At 44.8% G+C, this 20,974-nt stretch overlaps 1 protein-coding gene across 1 annotated transcript; it reads right to left on the bottom strand.

The window, feature by feature from the left end:
* Nucleotides 1-2,450: 2,450 nt before the first annotated feature.
* On the bottom strand, nt 2,451-17,784 carry rp1l1b (rp1 like 1b). The gene is made up of 4 exons (XM_071415401.1): nt 17,248-17,784; nt 13,059-13,242; nt 9,609-12,748; nt 2,451-9,557 (listed from the first exon to the last, which is right to left on the bottom strand). Exons 1-4 carry the CDS (start codon nt 17,782-17,784, stop codon nt 2,451-2,453), a joined length of 10,968 nt encoding a protein of 3,655 aa, XP_071271502.1.
* Between the last annotated feature and the right edge of the window lie 3,190 nt (nt 17,785-20,974).

Genomic DNA, 20,974 nt, shown 5'->3' with positions numbered 1-20,974 from the left:
CTCCAACGGCGGTCCACAGTCCGGAACCTCCAACGGCAGTCCACAGTCCGGGACCTCCTGAGGCGGTCCACAGTCCAGAACCTCCTGAGGCGGTCCACAGTCCAGAACCTCCTGAGGCGGTCCACAGTCCAGAACCTCCTGAGGCAGTACACAGTCCAGAACCTCCTGAGGCGGTCCACAGTCCGGAACCTCCTGTGATGATCCATGGCCCGAAACCTTCAGTGATGATCCATGGCACGAAGCCTTCAGTGATGATCCATGGCACGAAGCCTCCAGTAACGATCCAAGGTCCGGAGTCTCCAGCAACGTTCTGCAGTCCGGAGTCTCCAGCGACGGTCTGCAGTCCAGAGCCTCCAGCGACGGTCGGCAGTCCAGAGCCTCCAGCGACGGTCGGCAGTCCAGAGCCTCCAGCGAAGGTCGGCAGTCCAGAGCCTCCAGCGACGGTCGGCAGTCCAGAGCCTCCAGCGACGGTCGGCAGTCCAGAGCCTCCAGCGACGGTCGGTAGTCCAGAGCCCCCGGCGACGAGCTACGGTACGGAGTCCCCGGCGATGCTCTACGGTCCGGAGCCTCCGGCAACGATCCACGGTCCGGTTCCTCCGGCAACGATCCACGGTCCGGTTCCTCCGGCGACGATCCACGGTCCGGAGCCTCCGGCGACGATCCACGGTCCGGTTCCACGGAAGCGGAGGGATCAGCAAGCAGAGCAGGGTCTACGCCCCGAACCTGAGCCGCCACCGAGGCTAGATGCCCTCCCGGACCCTCCCTCATAGAGTTAGCTTTTGCGGCCGGAGTCCGCACCTTTGGGGGGGGGGGGGGGTACTGTCACACCCTGACCTTAGAGAACCTGTTTATTTCTCTATTTGGTTAGGTCAGGGTGTGATTTGGGTGGGCATTCTAGTTTTCCATTTCTTTGTTGGCCGGGTATGGTTCCCAATCAGAGGCAGCTGTCTATCGTTGTCTCTGATTGGGAATCATACTTAGGCAGCCTGTTTTCCACTTGAGTTTGTGGGGTCTTGTTTTTGCACAGTAGCTGTATAGCCCTGCAGAACTTTACTTTCGTTGATCTTTTGTTGTTTTTTTGGTGTTCATTCTAAAATAAATTAAGATGTACACTTTCCACGCTGTGCTTTGGTCTCATTCCGACGACGGATGTAACAGAACATTGTTGGTTGATTCATCAGAACATTTAGTCTAGTTGGCTGATTTATCAGAGCATTTAGTCTAGTTGGCTGATTTATCAGAGCATTTGGTCTAGTTGGCTGATTTATCAGAACATTTAGTCTAGTTGGCTGATTTATCAGAACATTCTGCCAGCATGTTGTTCAGGATATGTAGTTTATCAAGTGGATTACTTTGCTCTTCACTCCAGGCCCTTAGCAGCCTTGCACCCAAACAAAAGCCTGTTACTTCACTGACTTGTATCGATCAATGTGATCTGGATAATTCTCTGGCTGGGCAAATAAGTGGAGGTTATAGCTCATCTATCTGTGATTAGAAACATTTAGCATCTAATAATGTAGCCTAAATCAAGAGTAGACCTGTTACCTTGCTCGATCGCGTAAAGCCTATACGCTTTAAGAGTTGTGAAATATGAACATGAGACTCACATGCTTTTGAAAACAGGTATGCTATTATTTTCTCTGGGTATCATGATGCAGATACACTCAAGGTAAGCCTCTACGTCTGCCCCCTAACAAAGTGGAGTGAGGGTAGGAAAGAGATGAAACGTGGAACAAAAAGGCAATGGGCTTGGGCTCTGCTTCAAAATGTCCCCTTTTTTTTCCCCATGACTCAAGTTGTATGGGAAAAATATTATTATTTTATTCTGTTAAATTCCATTAAATTCTTACCATAAAATATGTGTGTGTTGACTGTGATCAGGTAGGTGTGTCTTTAATTAACAAAATAATGAACTACTGATTTCATTCATTTGGATTTTTTTTTTTTTTATGTTATTAATCGTATAATATTTCTTAGTACCTACCTGAACGAATGAATAATGGATTTGTTTTTGATGGTGTAAATTCAATGGATTTAATAAAATAACCACCCACATCTGCACACCACTACTACCACTCATCACCGGCATTGCACACGGGAGGTATAAAAGGCATATGTAGGCAAGAATGTGGTAAAATGAGGGGGTTATATAAACATCGGTCAATTTTTTTTAACAAGCAAAATACCGTAAATTAAGTTTGAAGAGTGAAGTTTTAGAAATCAAGATCGTCTTGATCAATATCACTCTCTTTGGCCTTGCTTGACTTGACAGATCTTGCCAGAGACTTCTTTGAAGTCAAATTCTTTGGGGAGACGACTTGTCGCTTGAGAACCTCGCTGGCTGACTCTGTGACTTCTGACACTCTGCTCTCGTTCTCTTTGTCCATAAGGTACATCTGCCTTCTCTTCACAGAGAGGTGGTGGCCTGAGCCTATCTCCGACCCTGTCTGTCAACTCCTCTCGCTGTTGGACTCTCTCTCTGCCTCTTCATCCAGGATTTCGTCCAGCGAGCATGGTTGGGATTCCATGGAAGATTTGGTTGGCTGGCTATGTACGCTCGTCTCAGATGTCCCAGAAGGTCCATCGCCATCACCGTCGTCTTCAGACTGTCCTTTGCTTGTGACATCATCCCCCTCATCGGCTGGCTCTTCCTCAGGAGCAGCATAGCTTTCAGCTGAATCCTCCTCATCTTCCGCCTGCTCCTCCTCAGCTTTTGCCTGCTCCTCCTCCCCTTTCTCCTTCAGCTCCTCAACTGGAGTCTCTTCAACTGGGGTTTCCTGAACTTCCTGCTCCTCTTCAGCTTCCTCCTCCACCTCCTCCTCAGCTTCTGCCTGCTCCTCCTCAGCTTCTGCTTGCTCCTCCTCCCCTTCCTCCACCTCATCCTCAACAGTAGTCTCCTCAACCTGAAGCTCAGCCTCTGCTGCAGTACCACCTTCCTCTTCTGCTTTGTCCTCTTGGGCCTCTGACTCCTCATTGTTTCCTTCAGTCTCTGAATCCTCAACATCGGAGTAAGCACCGTCTTCAGAGTACTCTGCTCTGGCAAAGGCATCGAATGAGGTCACTGGAGTTTCCTTAACCGTTTCCACCACGTTGTCTTTCCTGATAGCTGTCTCCTCAATGTTTGACTCAACTACTGGCTCTATTTTCTCTTTTTTTTCAGCTTCCTCTTTTTCTACATCCTCCTCAGCTTCAGCTCCATTTCCTGCCTCTTCATCTTCAGCTGTCTCAGCTTCAGCACTCTCTTCCTCTCCTGCTATTTCGTCGTCAGATGTCTCTTCCCCTGCCGTTTCAGCTAGTGCCGACTCATCACCAGTTGTTTCAACTTCAGCCTCCTCCTCTCCTGTAGTTTCCTCTTCAACTGCCTCAGTTTCAGCTTCTTCCTCTCCTGCTTTCTCTGCCTCAGCACTCTCCTCCTCTCCAACAGTCTCGTCTTCTCCGGCAGTTTCATCTTCAGTTGATTCTACTTTGGCACTCTCAGCTTCAACAGTGTCATCTTCTGCTTCATCTTCTGCTGTCTCTTCTCCCTCTACTTCAGCTTCCTTGTCTTGTCCTGCTTCATCCTCAGCGGTCTCTGCCTCTGCAGTTTCAGCTTCAGCTTCTTCCTCTCTTGCCATTTCATCATCAGCTGTTTCTGCTTCAACACTTTCCACTTCTTCTGCTGTTGATCCTGCTGCTATAACAGTTTCTGCTTCATCAGTTTCTTCTTCTGCTGCTTCTTTTGTTTCTTCGTCAGCTGTCTCTACTTCAGCAGTGTCCTCTTCTCCTGCTGTTTCGTCATCAGCTGCGGTCTCTGCTTCAGAAGTTTCTTCTTCTCCTGCTTCATCTTCTACTGTCTCAGCTTCTGCTGTTTCTGCTTTAGCTTCCTCCTCCTCTTCTACTGCTTCATCTTCTGGAGTTTCTGCGTCAACAGTTTCTTCATCTTCAGCAATATCAGCTTCATCTTCTTCTCCTGCTTCATCTTTAGCTGTCTCTTCTACTGCTGCCTCAGCTTCATCAGCCATTTCATCATTCTGTTCAGCATCTTCCTGTTCTTGTAATTCCTCCGCCTCTTTCTTAGGCCCGTTGATAACGTTTCCAACAAGAGTTTTCGCTGCTTTTGCTTCATCTATACCCCCAGTCTCATCTGTAACATCGACTTCTTTGTGTATCTGTGGAGGATTGTCCTTTTTCAACTGGAGGATTGACTTTAGATCAAAAGCCATCATGACTGGAGCAATGTGCAAAACCTCTGCAGGAAGCAGTGGCCCTAAATCCAGTTTCTTTTTTATACAGGTTTCACAAGGGCAATATTCATCATCACTCCGTTGGTCACTGAAAGAAGTGCCGGTTGCATCGTCGCTTTTCTCCTCTCGGTAACCAATAGATCGCACGACCTTCAGTCTTCTTCGCCTCGTCTCAGTTTGCGCACTTGATTCTCGTGACAATTCTTCTTTGGGTGGTCTTGGTCTTCCACCCCGACCGTGGAGCTTCCTTAGTTCTCTGTCAATGCTTAATTGTATCCTCCTATGCACATCGTCTTTCAGTTCGGCTATCATGGCATCGAGATGTTCGCTGTCGTCCAAATTCCAGCGAACCTTGAACTCAGCCATGGCATCCACATAATGTGTCATGAACTGCTTCTCTAGTTTGTTCAGTAACTTCAAAACCCAGACTGGATCAGGATCCAGGGAAACCTTTTTGGCTAGTTGTGCCCTTTGGACAGATGGAGGAGAGCCAGAGGTTGTGTCCTCTCGAGGGTCTGAGCTCTTGTTGGAAGACGGGGGTGTTTCTGGTAATTCTCTCAGACTTTCATTTCTAATGGTGTCATCAGATGCCGGGATGTCTTCGTCTTTTTGTTTCTCTTCCTCCACTGCTGTTCCTCCTTCTCCTCCTCCTTCCTCTGTGGTCCATTGGACCTGACTGGCTACGTCCGGAGTGGCTGGATCAGACATAGGGATTGAGGACGCTGGGCTTTCCTGTTCCTCTGCAGTTTCGTCAACTTCTTGTACCCTCAGCAATGCTTCCCCCTCTGTGTTCGGTGCCTGAGCCAAACCACCTGAGCTCTTACCTGAGCCTGTGGAGCCACTGCTGACGTCCACCCCAGAGGAGGACCTTGCTTTGGTGTCACCGTCCACAGAGTGTTGATCACAGCCATTCTGCTGTGTCTTTTGATTCTCTGCAGGGTCACACAACCAGAGGGACTGGAGGATGTTCATTAGCTCTCTGTATCTTGCTTCCTTGGCATTTGCATCGTCATTGGGATCAAAGTCTATCAACTGCAGCTTTGCGAGGCAATCCAGGAGACCTCTGGCTGAGGTGCTCAATTTACGTCCGTACACTGGGGAAACTTCAGGTAAGCTGTGACACCGGTCAAGTGTGGGACTCAACAGTACTTTCATCACCTGCACTGAGGAGTGAAAGCTCTTTGATATGTCCTCCCGTGGAGCGGTGCCCTCTGGTGGGGTCTCAGGTGGGGTCTCTGCTGGCTCCTCACCATCAGCCACATGGTTGGCTGATGTCTCTTTGGGCTCTTCCTTTTCTATTTGAGTCGTACACGCAGCAGTGACATCGTTCTCCTCCGTCCCATTCGTTGTTTCCTTTGGTGCCAGCTCCGGTGAATGGCCTCTGTCACTGAATTCGTCCCCAATGTCGTACATCGCACTGTCAGACGGTATTTTCTTAAGCCACTCATTCACCACCTCTGCTGGAGAGGCATTTGGTAGATTGGAGGGAACCAGCTCAGAGACATCTCCTTCCAGCAACTGTAGGGAGGAACTGCGAGAGGAAACCCCTTTCCTGTTTTTGCACTTGCTGCTCTTGTCACTTTTGTTGTCACTGACATTCCTGTCTGTCGCTTCTAAGGGACCATCACGTAAGATGTTAGAGCTCTCCTTCCTAGAATCAGCTGTGTGTAACTTGTTACTGTCACTCAAAAAACCAAGTAGAATAACAGGTTGTTTCATTTTTCTAGGGGTTGGAGGGCAGTGTGGTGGAGAAGGAGTGAGATGACTCTCTGATGCAATAGAGTTAGGTCTGGGAGTGTCTACGTGATCTCTAGTGGCAGTCTTTGATCTGTTTGTCTTCGTTGAAATATCACTCCCTTTGTCGCTTTTGGCGTCATCCGTATTGTTTTTGTCCTTTTGTCCTTTCACTTGCAGGTGGGACGACACATTGGACATGTTGCTTTTAGGTCTCTCAGTCACTTCAGCAGTTATGCTATTCTCAGTCACTTCAGCAGTTATGCTATCTTTGGGTTTGGAGTTACAGACAATACATGTGTCTGATCCGTGGATCCTGGCTGATGCGTTTGTTCTGTCTGATGCGTGGGACTTGGCAGATGCGTGGGTTCCGGCTGATCTTGGAGACTTAGCCGACACAGCGCTTGTTGCTTTTCCCACATGTTCCTCTACCTCCTTTTCTTCAGCAGCAACTTCAGAAACTTTGGACTTCCTTGATCTTGCGGATACATGTGACTTCGCTGATACAGCACTGGGTGCTCTCTCCTCTGTTTCATGGTCAGGTTTCTTAGATCTCGCTGAGATATTTGATTTCGCAGACATAGCGCTCGGTGCTCTCTCCTTCAGTTTCTCTTCTGAGGCTGCTGTTTCCTCAGCAGAAGGATTGGATTTCCCAGATTTTGCAGAGACATTGAACTTAGCTGACTTTGCAGACATAGCACAAGGCGCTCCCTCTTCTGTTTCATCCTCAGGTTGAGCAGTATCGTCCGTTGCAACTTTGGACTTAGCAGATATAGCTCTAGCTGTTCTCTCGGTTTGATCCGCTTTTTCAGCAGGGACTTCAGACACTGTTGACTTCCTGGATCTTGCAGAGATATTAGACTTAGCAGACATGGCACTAGGTGCTCTCACTTTAGTTTCTTCTACCTCTTCTGCATTTTCCTCAGCTGGAAATCCAGAAGCTTTAGATTTTATAGATCTAGCTGAAGCATTTGACATGGTTGACTTAGCTGACTTAGAACTAGCTGCTCTCTCCTCTTCTGCAGCAGGATCATCTGAAAAGTCGTATTTCTTGTGCCTTGCTGACAAATTGTACTTAGCAGACATAGCACTGGATGCTCTCTCGGGTTCTTGAAGACAAAATTCAGATTTCTTGGATCTTGCAGAAACATTGGACTTAGCTGACATAGCGCTCGGTGCTCTCTCTTTAGTTTCCCCTACTTCACATTCGATGTTTTCTTCAGCAGGAACTTCTGAAGCCTCCACTTCCACTTCAGGAGGAACTTCCGAAGCTTTAGACTTTGCCGATCTTGCAGAAACATTGGATTTTTGGGATCTTGCAGAGACGTTGGACTTAGCTGACATAGAACTAGCTGTTCTCTCCTCTTCTGCAGCAGGATCTTCTGAAAAGTCATATTTCTTGTGTCTTGCTGACAAATTGTACTTAGCAGACATAGCACTGGATGCTCTCTCTGGTTCTTGAAGACAAAATTCAGAATCCTTGGACTTCTTTGATCTTGCAGAAACATTAGACTTAGCTGACTTAGCAGACATGGCACTAGGTGCTCTCTCTTTAATTTCTTCCAATTCTTCATCTCCATTTTCCACAGGACGAACTTCTAAAGCTTTAGACTTTGCTGACCTTTCAAATACGTTGGATTTCTTTGATTTTGCAGAAGCATTAGATTTAGCAGACATAGCACTGTGTGCTCTCTCTCTAATTTCTTCCAATTCCTCGACTCCATTTTCCTCAGGAGGAACTTTTGAATCTTTAGACTTTGCCGATCTTGCAGAAACATTGGATTTTTGGGATCTTGCAGAGACATTGGACTTAGCTGACATTGTACTAGCTGCTCTCTCCTCTTCTGCAGCAGGATCATCTGAAAAGTCGTATTTCTTGTGTCTTGCTGACAAATTGTACTTAGCAGACATAGCACTGGATGCTCTCTCGGGTTCTTGAAGACAAAATTCAGAATCCTTGGACTTGATTGATCTTGCAAAAACATTAGACTTAGCAGACATAGCACTCGGAGCTCTTTCCTTAGCGACCTCCACCTCCTCTTCTGCGTTATCGTCAGCTGAAGCTGGAGTTTCATCCTCAAGTTCAGCAGGAACTTCAGACTTAGCAGACATGGCACTAGGTGCTCTCACAGTTTCTTCTATCTCTTCTGCATTTTCCTCAGCTGGAAATCCAGAAGCTTTAGATTTTATAGATCTAGCTGAAGCATTTGATTTAGCTGACTGAGCTGACATAGAACTAGCTGCTCTCTCCTCTTCTGCAGCAGGATCATCTGAAAAGTCGTATTTCTTGTGTCTTGCTGACAAATTGTACTTAGCAGACATAGCACTGGATGCTCTCTCGGGTTCTTGAAGACAAAATTCAGATTTCTTTGATCTTGCAGAAACATTGGAGTTAGCTGACATAGCAGACATGGCACTAGGTGCTCTCTCTTTAATTTCTTCCAATTCCTCGTCTCCATTTTCCATAGGAGGAACTTCCGAAGCTTTAGACTTTGCAGATCTTGCAGAAACATTGGATTTCTGGGATCTTGCAGAGACGTTGGACTTAGCTGACATAGAACTAGCTGCTCTCTCCTCTTCTGCAGCAGGATCTTCTGAAAAGTCATATTTCTTGTGTCTTGCTGACAAATTGTACTTAGCAGACATAGCACTGGATGCTCTTTCTGGTTCTTGAAGACAAAATTCAGAATCCTTGGACTTCTTTGATCTTGCAGGAACATTAGACTTAGCTGACTTAGCAGACATGGCACTAGGTGCTCTCTCTTTAATTTCTTCCAATTCCTCATCTCCATTTTCCATAGGAGGAACTTCCAAAGCTTTAGACTTTGCCGATCTGGCAGAAACATTGGATTGTTTTGATCTTGCTGAAACATTGGACATAGCAGACATAGCACTGGGATCTCGTTCCTCTGTTTCGTCCTCTGGTTCAGCAGATGCCCCTTCATCCTCTTCTGTATTTTCTTCAGCAGGAATTTCTGAAGCTTTAGATTTCTTGGATCTTGCAGAGACATTGGACTTAGCTGACATAGCGCTCGGTGCTCTCTCTTCAGTTTCCCCTACTTCACATTCCAATGTTTCTTCAGCAGGAACTTCTGAAGCCTCCACTTCCACTTCAGGAGGAACTTCCGAAGCTTTAGACTTTGCAGATCTTGCAGAAACATTGGACTTAGCTGACATAGAACTAGCTGCTCTCTCCTCTTCTGCAGCAGGATCTTCTGAAAAGTCGTATTTCTTGTGTCTTGCTGACAAATTGTACTTAGCAGACATAGCACTGGATGCTCTCTCGGGTTCTTGAAGACAAAATTCAGAATCCTTGGACTTCTTTGATCTTGCAGGAACATCCGACTTAGCTGACTTAACAGACATGGCACTAGGTGCTCTCTCTTTAATTTCTTCCAATTCTTCGTCTCCATTTTCCACAGGACGAACTTCTAAAGCTTTAGACTTTGCTGACCTTTCAAATACGTTGGATTTCTTTGATTTTGCAGAAGCATTAGATTTAGCCGACATAGCACTGTGTGCTCTCTCTTCAGTTGGATCCTCTCCTTCAGCGGGAACTTCAGAAGCTCTGGTTTTCTTGGATCTTGCTGAAACATTAGACTTAGTTGACTTTGCAGACATGGCGCTCGGTGCTCTTTCCTCAGCTTCTACTTTTTCTTTAGCGGTTTCCTCAGCAGGAACTTCTGAAGCTTTAGATTTTGTCGATCTAGCTGAACTATTGGACTTAGCTGACATAGAACTAGCTGCTCTCTCCTCTTCTGCAGCAGGATCTTCTGAAAAGTCGTATTTCTTGTGTCTTGCTGACAAATTGTACTTAGCAGACATAGCACTGGATGCTCTCTCGGGTTCTTGAAGACAAAGGTCAGAATCTTTGGACTTCTTTGATCTTGCAGGAACATTAGACTTAGCTGACTTAGCAGACATGGCACTAGGTGCTCTCTCTTTAATTTCTTCCAATTTCTCGTCTTCATTTTCCTCAGGAGGAACTTCAGAAGCTTTGGATTTAGCTGACATAGCACTAGGAGCACGATCCTCTGTTTCTTCTGCTTCTGTGTCTTCTTCCGGTATATTTTCCACTGTTTGTTCTACCTCCTCTCCTGTATTTTCTTCAGCGGGAGCTTCTGACATAGCACTCGCTGCTCTCTCAGGTTCTATCACTTCTGCGTTGTCTTCAGCACTGGAAACATTGAACTCGGCAGACATAGCACTAGATGGTCTCTCGTCAGTTTGATCCTCTTCTCCATCAGAAACAGAGTACTTCTTGTATCTTGATGACCGGTTGTACTTAGAAGAGATAGCACTGGATGTTCTCTCAGTGTCTTCTCCAACACAAATTTGAGAAACCTTGGTCTTTTTTGATCTGGTAGAAGCATTGGACTTAGCAGACATGGCACTCGGTGCTCTCTCCTCAGCTTCTTCTTTCTGTTTTACATTTTCATCAGGTGGATCTTCAGAAACATTGGATTTCTTAGATCTCTCAGAAACATTAGACTTAGGTGACATAGCTCTCGGTGATCTCTCCTCAGTTTCCCCCACATCATCTACTGCTGTAGACTTTCTTGATCTTGCTGAGGCATTAGATTTAATAGACATAGCGCTGGATGCTCTCTCTTCAGTTTGTTCTACTTCTGCCTTTTCTTCAGCGGGAACAACTATGGATTTCTTGCATCTTGCTGAAACGGCAGACTTACCAGACAAGGCACTGGCTGCTCTAAGTTCTTCTTCTGGACAGAGTTTAGTAACCTTGGACTTCTTTGATTTTGCAGAAACATTAGACTTAGCAGACTTACCAGACACAGTACTGGGTGCTCTCTCTTTAGTTTCCCCTGCTTCGTCTCCTGCATTTTCTTCAGCGGGAACGTCTGCAGCGGCATCATCAGAAACATCGTATTTCATCATTAACATCGTATTTCCTGCTGACATATTGTATTTAGCAGTTTCTTCAACACAAAGTTTGGAAACTTTGGACTTCTTTGATCTGGTAGACACATTAGACATAGCAGACATAGCACTAGCTGCTCTCTCCTCCGCTTCATCCAATTCGTCTTCAGCGTTATCTTCAGTGGGAACATCAGAAACGTTGTACTTCCTTGAGGCATTCGATTTAACTGACAAAGCACTTGAAGTTGTTTTTGCGTCTTCTTCTGATGTAACGTTTTCTTCAGCTGCCACTTCTGACATTTTGGACTGACATCTTGTTGAGACATTTGATTGAACTGACATGGCACTTGAGGATCTTTTGTCTGTTTGATGTTGCTGTACTTCTACGTCTTCTACAGCTGAAACATTGGACTTCTTTGACTTTGCTGAGGCATTAGATTTGACTGACATGGCACTTGATGACCACTCTTCCTTCTCCTCCTGAACTCCTGAATCCCCAACTTTGGACCTCCTGGATCTGGTAGAGACAGTTGATTTGACAGACAGTGAGCTCATTGCCCTCTCCTCTGGTTTGGTGTCTTTGGTTTCAGTGTTCTCTGAAGGGATCCCTTCTTGACCCGCTTCCTTTTCAACTGCAGTCTCAGCATTTCCGTCATCAGCGTCAGTAGAATCTCCTGCTTCGTCAGATGCTTCACATTTACAGTTGTTTGATTCTTGGTCATCTTGTCCATCTGCTGGTGCCCGAGACACAGCCTTGATTGACTTAGAGTGCACAGAAGATGCCTTACTAATAGGAGGCCTGGGAGATAAATGTTGCATTGGTGTTGCTGCTGTGTTCAAAACAGCACTTCTGGTGGGCTCCTCCTCCTCTTCAGCGTTACTATCCTGGGAACACGAACACGCTCTCGAAGCACTTGGTGCAAGGTCGTCATCCTCATCATCCTGGTCTTCCCTGAGCGATGCCAGAATCTGAGAGGAAAGACTAACAGCAGACACAGGCCGCTCGTCTTCCTCCGCATCAGTGACCTTGACGCTAACCTCGCTCTGAGACTCCTTAGAAGGAGCAGAGGAATAACTATCAGCCATAGCCTCGTCGTTATCCGATGCCTGGGTTGTAATGTCAATGCTCTCGCTCTTGCCAAGGATCTCGCTCTTATCCTGGGTGGAAGCCCTACTCTTACACTTGCCGGATGTCGTCGTTAAGCTCATCTCGCTCCTGCTGCAGCCGCGGCTGATGGTGCAATACTCCACAGTGGTGTCGCCCCCTTCCTCCACAGTCTGTTGGAAGCAAGTAGCCTTCTCCACCATGTACTCTGTGATCTCCTCACTGGACATGGTCTCCACCGAACCTTTTTTATGGACAATGGTGTGTGAGGAGGCACTGGAGCTGGAAGAGGTGACGTGGCGGACAGTCGTCTGGCCCCCCGAAATATGGGTCTTCCAGATCTCATAGTCCTGGCAGTGGCCGCAGCAGTGCTGACAGTGAGGGACCTCCAGATGCTTCTCGTGCAGTTTGGTGATGTATGCATCGTCAGCCTCGCCTGGTGAAAGGGGCTCCGACTCGGAACAGCTTTCCACACTACCTTGCTGAAGAAAGCAGTTGTCGTGGTATCCTTGAAGGTATTCGTTGGTCGTTCCTACCGACTTCTTTATTTCCGTGGACCAATGTAGGGTCTCGTCGTTCAGTAGTCGGAAACGCACTTTCATTTCCATTGACAAGCTGCCATCTTTGTTGACTAGGACCCTTTTCTCAATGTCGTCGTCCATCAAGCCTTCACGGCCAACATGGGCCGGGGATGTAGAGTTGATTGGTGGGAGTGATTTGTCAGATGATATGGAGTGCCTGGCTGACCGGTTGGATTCAGATCTCGGGTGGATGACACTTTTCGTTGTCTCAAGTCCTAAGCTGCCTGTATTAGTGAAAAGGGAGAGAAAAACTAATGATCAATTAGGTTTATAAGAAGATTGACACTGACGATATTTCAATTTGATAATCCAAAAAAAATAAAGTTTATAAAAAATTAAGTTTCAACAAGTTCAATAACTTTCTTTTTACAAGAATTATCTGATTTTTTTGTTGAAGATTGATGATGATATTGATATCTATTATGGCCATGATACTGACAGTTCCAAACAAAAAAATTTGCGTAACATAGTAGTAGAATTTATCAAAAATGTCTTGTAATGACAGTGTAAGACGTTATTGAGTTATATTTATACCAGTTTTCTCTGATCCATGTCCTTCACTGGCTGTGTTGGAGTGTCCAAGAGACTTTGGACTCAGTCGTGGAAGTTTGGCATCTGAGTTTTTCCGGAAGTTCTCGAGAAGGATGGTGTGGGAGGGCTCATGGCCCACACAAATCAACACACTGGGGCACTGCAAGAGACTCTGAACACTGTCGATCTGAGGAACACACAGATAGATAGTTGAGAAGAATGCTCCGGAAAGATTCCTAGATGAGGAAACGGGACAAAGAGAGTTAGTCAAAATCAGTTGTGATCTAAACTAAGATTGGTAGGTCTCTCTTGCAAGAAATGTTTTATCTCAATGAGACAAACCCTGAATAATATTTACATAAAGAGTTGAAGAATTATAAAGTGTTAAAAGGATGCCTTGTGATTAAGACCAAACACAAGGTATGGACATGGATTCAAAGTCGTTATGGATTACAGCCATCAACAACATGAAGATGTTAATGAGTTCAGGAAACATAAACATCTGCCATCTTAACTTTCCCACGCTAACGTTAAGGCTAATCATAAAAACAGCATCACTTCCTTAACCCCTTGCTCCTGTTCCCACCCAAAACCCCTCTGATATGATTAGCGTTTAGCGTTACGATTAGCGATTAGAGTTAATTAGCCTACCATGAGGGGGAAGTCTGATATAGAAAATATGTTTTAGGCATACTGCATGCTGACTTGCATCCATAACACTGTAGCTCTTTCCTGCAGCCAGTGACCAAAAAACGCTCCCTCTTTGACCTCATGGGTGGAATACTATTCATATTTTTCACAATTTCATAATTCTTAAAGATGTTTTTATTTTCAAACAGACAAAAATCTGGTGTTTCTATGTCAAACAGCTTTGTTATATTTCAGTCTTCTGTGATTTATATAAAGTGTAATATCGGGATGCAAACTCAGAATGGAATAAATCGCAACTCTGACGTGGTACCGGTGTTTTCTTCTTCTCCTTCTTCTTTAAAGCCCGTGTGTTTGAGGTGTATACAGTTGTTTCAAAGTCGGTTTGTTTAAGACTACCCATAATCACTCTGTATGGCACTGCAGTAAAATGTTTTAAGGTGGTGAATTTTTCCCCTATGTAAGCGCTTTGAGCATCTGTAAAAGCATTATGTAAAAGCATTATATAAATTCAAATAATTATTAACTTAAAGCGGCTTTTGAAAATTATTTTTTTCCATCTGCCTAAATTGCATCCCAATGATTACAGTAAAAAAATAAAAAAATAAGATATCTGTTGATTATTTCATGTCATGCAAAAAAGTGGATTTTTCCACCGGACAGAGCTCATATTGTCACCAGACGAAGAGCACCAAGCATGGCTCAGCAGCCCTATGAGTTTTCTGAGTTCGGGTGAAAGCAGGAAGGAATTACAACAGACAAGAAAGCAGAGCTCTGGGTTATGTTCAGTTGGCACCAAACCAGTGGGGGGGGGGAAACTGTGTGGAACTACTTGGATTTGTCCAATAGGAATTGGTTGTTTTAGTTTTCCGTCTATTTTGCCCGTTTCCAGCCCTAGGAGTTTGCTGAATGGGCGAAAGCAGGAGCCACACCAGAGAGAGTTGTGATCACGGTAATGATCCCTGTAATCCATTACAGATAGCATAATGACCTAGTGATTTATCTGCTCGGGTAACAAACTATTCTCTTCATTCTGTGTGCTGTGTGGAATCTCCATATTATATGCTCGTTGAACTCCAAATTAAGTAGTTCCCAATTTACAATCCACAAATCTAACACAAATTAATCAACACGGTCCCCCCCCCCCCTCCACTTTTCTCTAGTTTGCAGAATAAGGTGTTAATTTGGTGAGTATTTTTAAACTTTGATTAAATATTCAAGGTTGTGAAATGTAATAGCCTACTGTCAGAAAATAATGTACCAATGTGATGGTTTAAGTTTGGTCATGAAACACCAGACATCTCAACATAAGAAAATAAATAACAAATGAAAACTGGATTGGTACTTTGCTGATTCCAGTGACAGCCGACAAAACTATAACTCTCAGATGTAGGCACTTCTGATGTTTTGTCATTTGGTAAAGCAATCGGGATATTCCCTCATATATATACAGTGGGGAGAACAAGTATTTGATACACTGCCGATTTTGCAGGTTTTCCTACTTACAAAGCATGTAGAGGTCTGTAATTATTATCATAGGTACACTTCAACTGTGAGAGACGGAATCTAAAACAAAAATCCAGAAAATCACATTGTATGATTTATAAGCAATCGGGATATTCCCTCATATATATATACAGTATATATATATATATATGTGTGTGTGTGTCTGTATTTAGACTGCTGGGATGTTCCAGTCCTCCTGTGTAACTATTAATCGTGGTTAAAACAGAGCTATTTTGAAAGACTAGAAGCGGGTCAGTGTTGAGAATACACAGGCTATTTGAAACCAGGAGTCGCTCAGAAATACGTCTTCCACTACAGCAGCGATTAATTATCTTCATCCGGAGCTACGTGTGACCGCGGATAAAGCCATTTATCTGGTTCAACTGCCAGTGTGCTTTTCACAGTTGGGAAAAAATAAAAAATGCACTGTAAGCAGTAAGTACAACTCAATGTACAATAGAACAAATATTACATTCAGAGAAATCTTGAAGAGACTCATTTGACCTTTCAGATTTCTTTTTGGGGGGGGGGGGGGGGGGGCTGGAAAGAGTTACCAGTTTTGATAAACTGTCTGAGGATAATCAAACGGACATGCACACACAAAAAAAAAAAATGAATTCAACTTTGACAGTGTCAACTTTTGCTGTAACTTGTAACTTGATCCATTGTCACCCTGTGTCTGTAGGGGTTTGGTTCTGATGCATCCTGGGGGATTTCCAGTAGCAGTGTTCGCATCACTAACGGAGTGGAGTAGAGTGTAGTACAGCACCTTACAGCATGTTTACCGTGAGTAGAACAGGGCAGGAGGGCAGGTCACCTAGTGGTCAAGAGCGCTGGGCCAGTAAACAAAATGTCGCTATGTTCGAATCCACATCCTGACAAGATCAACAACAAAATAATCTGTCTGAACCCTTGAGCAAGAAACTTAAGCTCCCGTAAGTCGCTCTAGATAAGCAAGTCTGCTTAGTTACATAAATGACTAATAGGATATGACAGACAGGAAATGCCTGGACTGGTGCCAAACAAGCCAGAGTGATCTCTGCGTCTAAAAGAGATAGGCTTTTCCTAAACAAAGGTTTAAGGTTCTCGTACTGTAATTAATACAAATTGGTTTTGAATAGAAAAAATGGGAATCTTAGCATATCAGGGTTGACGGGGCTTGGTAAAGATAAAGTAATCATAACTCCTGTCACTAGAGGCCTCTCTTTCACTCTCACATTTCCAGGCCTCTCTCAGAGGCAATTGGAGAAGGAAAAAAAACAAGAAAACTGCTCTCAAGTCTCCACACTGTTGCGTAACATTTTTCAAACCAAATCATTCATGTGATGACTAAAAACAATTACAATACATTCTGTTTATTTCCTGGTTATTATGTCTTGTGATATATGTTATTTCTTATGCTATGTATGACTGTACTTTGTGACAAAGCAAATGTCTCTATGAGATATTGAAGTATTCTATTCTATTTGATTCTATTCAGTTCTATTCATTCTGTTCTATTCGATTCTATTCTGTTCTATTCCATTCTGTTCTATTCTGTTCAGTTCTATTCCATTCTGTTCTATTCGATTCTATTCTGTTCTATTCTGTTCTATTCGATTCTATTCTGTTCTATTCCATTCTGTTCTATTCTATTCTGTTCTATTCCATTCTATTCCATTCTGTTCTATTCTGTTCTGTTCTATTCCATTCTGTTCTATTCTGTTCTGTTCTATTCCATTCTGTTCTGTTCTATTCCATTCTGTTCTATTCCATTCTGTTCTATTGCATTCTGTTCTATTCCATTCTGTTCTATTCCATTCTGTTCTATTGCATTCTGTTCTATTCCATTCTGTTCTATTCTGTTCTGTTCTGTTCCATTCTGTTCTATTCTGTTCTGTTCTATTCCATTCTGTTCTATTCCATTCTGTTCTATTCCATTCTGTTCTATTCTATTCTGTTCTATTCCATTCTATTCCATTATATTCTGTGCTATTCATTCTATTCCATTCCATTCTATTCTATTCTATTGCAACAGACAGCCGGTCAGTGGTGTCACCTTGTGTCCCTCCAGAGTGTACAGCTTCCTGACGTGGTACTGCATGAACTCAGACAGCTCCTCCAGAAACAGGCTCAGGCTGCGGAGGGTCCTGCGATGGAGCACGATGGTCCTCTGAACAGAGGGGTCGCTATTCTTCACCAGCACCACTGTCTTGTTGTGCCTGGTGAGGTGCTGGTGGTCAGAGGCCTCAGCAGTGGGCTGGTCAGGCCGGGCAGGTTGCCTGCGGACATACTGCTGGGGGTGTTGGTGTGGGTGGACCGGAGGGAGGTACCAGGCTGAAGGCTCTCTCTGGGCCTCTCTCTGGGCCTCTCTCTGGGCATCTCTCTGGGTCTCCTGTTTGGCCTCCGTGGCCTGGGCACACAGGTAGCACCCTCGGTCCTCCAGAATGCTAACCCCACTATGGGAGGATCTGCTGGGGGACGGCGTGGGGGCAGAACGCAGCACGAAGGGGAGTGAGAGTTTGGGGTGGTGGTGGTGGCCACCGTCATCCAAGATGGCATCGAAGCACTGGAAGCTGCGCTTATGGGAAGACATCTTTATTACTTCCTGTCCAACGGCTGTTACTTCCTAGTCAGTCCCCGCCACTGGATGAAGTTATCTCAGGCGAGAGAAGGTGAGGGGGCAAGGTGGTTGTTGTCATGGTTACGCTGGCTGGTTGTCTAGGATGCAGGTGGTCCTCACAGTGTCTGTGTTCCTCTTATTCGTCCCACACTGGAAGAGAGGAAGGAGAGAGAAGGTTAACAGGGGCTAACGACGATGCAGTCAAAAACGTGATTTCCCTGTGTTTTATATATTTCTCCAAACTGTGAGGTTGGATGTGAAATTGTGAAAATTCTGATAATGCACTTTTTTTTTAATTGTAAGAGCTGTTTGAAAAGACCACCTGAAATGTCAACGAATGTTGCTGGGAGGGAGGGGGGGGGGGGGGGGGGGGGGTTGGACCGCCTGATGACATCACCAGGTGGTATAAGTGAATAGACCAATAACAAAGAGAGTTTCAAAACTCTCTGCCAATAACAGCTAGTTTCCAGGTTACGTTAGAAGCTATATTTTGTGTTTCATTTTGACCATTTTAATTGAAAACAATCAAATCAAATCAAGTTTATTTTTATATAGCCCTTCGTACATCAGCTGATATCTCAAAGTGCTGTACAGAAACCCAGCCTAAAACCCCCCAAACAGCAAGCAATGCAGGTGTAGAAGCACGGTGGCTAGGAAAAAACTCCCTAGAAAAGGCCAAAACCTAGGAAGAAACCTAGAGAGGAACCAGGCTATAAGGGGTAGCCAGTCCTCTCCTGGCTGACACAGTAAGGTACTTAATTAGGGTCAGCTGGTTATACCTGGAGTACTTCTCCTATCTTATCCAGTGTCCTGTGTGAATTTAAGTATGCTCTCTCTAATTCTCTCGTTCTCTCTTTCTTTCTCTCTCTCGGAGAACCTGAGCCCTAGGACCATACGTCACGGCAAACCGGGCATGATGACTCCTTGCTGTCCCCAGTCCGCCTGGCCTTGCTGCTATTCCAGTTTCAGCTGTTCTGCCTGCGGTTATGGAACCCCTACCTGTCCCAGACCTGCTGTTTTAAACTCTTAATGATCGGCTATGAAAAGCCAACTGATATTTATTCCTGATTATTATTTGACCATGCTTGTCATTTATGAACATTTTGAAAATCTTGGCTCTCTCTAATTCTCTCTTTCTTTCTCTCTCTCGGAGGACCTGAGCCCTAGGACCATACATCAGGACTACCGGGCATGATGACTCCTTGCTGTCCCCAGTCCACCTGGCCTTGCTGCTATTCCAGTTTCAACTGTTCTGCCTGCGGTTATGGAACCGCCACCTGTCCCAGACCTGCTATTTTCAACTCTTAATGATCGGCTATGAAAAGCCAACTGAAAATTATTCATGATTATTATTTGACCATGCTTGTCACTTATGAACATTTTGAACATCTTGGCATAGTTCTGTTATAATCTCCACCCGGCACAGCCAGAAGAGGACTGGCCACCCCTCATAGCCTGGTTCCTCTCTAGGTTTCTTCCTAGGTTTTGGCCTTTCTAGGGAGTTTTTCCTAGCCACCGTGCTTCTACACCTGCATTGCTTGCTGTTTGGGGTTTTACGCTGGGTTTCTGTACAGCACTTCGAGATATTAGCTGATGTACGAAGGGCTATATAAAATAAACTTGATTTGATTTGATTTGAATTACTACGCAAAACATATGTTATATCAAATTCAAAATGGCTGCGTTGAACTTTGATGAAACTGGAATTCTTCATTGATGAAACGGCCACATCCATTTGGAAGTTACTGCAAACAACGAAAACACAGTTTTTTTCCTCCCCCCTCAGACATCATTGCATGTATGAAAGAACAACAATACTTCGTTCTTGTACTTAAAAGTACTTAAAAGTACTTCTCCCAGTCGGTGTTCTCAGAAACATTACGTACTGAACATATTCTGCATGGCCTTAAACAGATGAAGACAAAGGAAGGAGTCATACAACATACCTAGTTGCCTAGTTAAATAATGGTTACATACAAGAGAGCTTGGCAGTAGGCCCTTAACTTAGGTATAAACCCATTTAAATAGAGGCATTTACATTTACTGTCATTCATAAGGAACAATTGCAGGGCAATGTCACGGCTTGATGCTGTGCTTGAATATGATCATGTAAATGTGTAACTTTGTCTACAAAACTGACAGCGTTGTTGACAACATTGGCCTTAAATTGTTACATGAGACTGAAGCAAAGCTCAAGGACTGAAGAGGATTTGGAAAGGAACCAATAGGAAGCAACTTTACTTTGGGATCTTTTAAGGAATAATGTGATTTTTGCATGACATTCATGGAGGGTGAGGACAGACAGGTAGAGAGGACAGACAGGTAGAGAGGACAGACAGGTAGAGAGGACAGACAGGGATAAGAGGACAGACAGGTAGAGAGGACAGACAGGTAGAGGACAGACAGGGATAAGAGGACAGACAGGTAGAGAGGACAGACAGGTAGCGAGGACAGACAGGGATAAGAGGACAGACAGGTAGAGAGGACAGACAGGGATAAGAGGACAGACAGGGATAAAGAGGACAGACAGGGATAAAGAGGACAGACAGGTAAAGAGCAAGACAGACAGGGATAAAGAGGACAGACAGGGGTAAAGAGGACAGACAGGTATAAAGAGGACAGACAGGTAGAGAGCAGGACAGACAGGGATAAAGAGGACAGACAGGTAGAGAGCAGGACAGACAGGTATAAAGAGGACAGACAGGTAAAGTGCAGGACAGACAGGGATAAAGAGGACAGACAGGTAAAGAGCAGGACAGAGAGGTATAAAGAGGACAGACAGGTAGAGAGCAGGACAGACAGGTAGAGAGCAGGACAGACAGGGATAAAGAGGACAGACAGGTAAAGAGCAGGACAGACAGGGTTACAGAGGACAGGTAGATGGACACCAGGACAGACAGATATAAAGAGGACAGACAGGTAGAGACCAGGACAGACAGGTATAAAGAGGACAGGTAGATGGAGACCAGGACAGACAGAGTTACAGAGGACAGACAGGGATAAGAGGACAGACAGGTATAAAGAGGACAGGTAGATAGAGACCAGGACAGACAGAGTTACAGAGGACAGACAGGGATAAGAGGACAGACAGGTATAAAGAGGACAGGTAGATAGAGACCAGGACAGACAGAGTTACAGAGGACAGACAGGGATAAGAGGACAG

Source organism: Salvelinus alpinus, chromosome 8 (genome assembly GCF_045679555.1).
Source record: "Salvelinus alpinus chromosome 8, SLU_Salpinus.1, whole genome shotgun sequence".
Classification (NCBI taxonomy): Eukaryota; Metazoa; Chordata; class Actinopteri; order Salmoniformes; family Salmonidae; genus Salvelinus; species Salvelinus alpinus.
The sequence above is the reverse complement of the archived record's forward strand: the minus strand, read 5'-3'. Positions and strand labels throughout refer to the sequence as shown.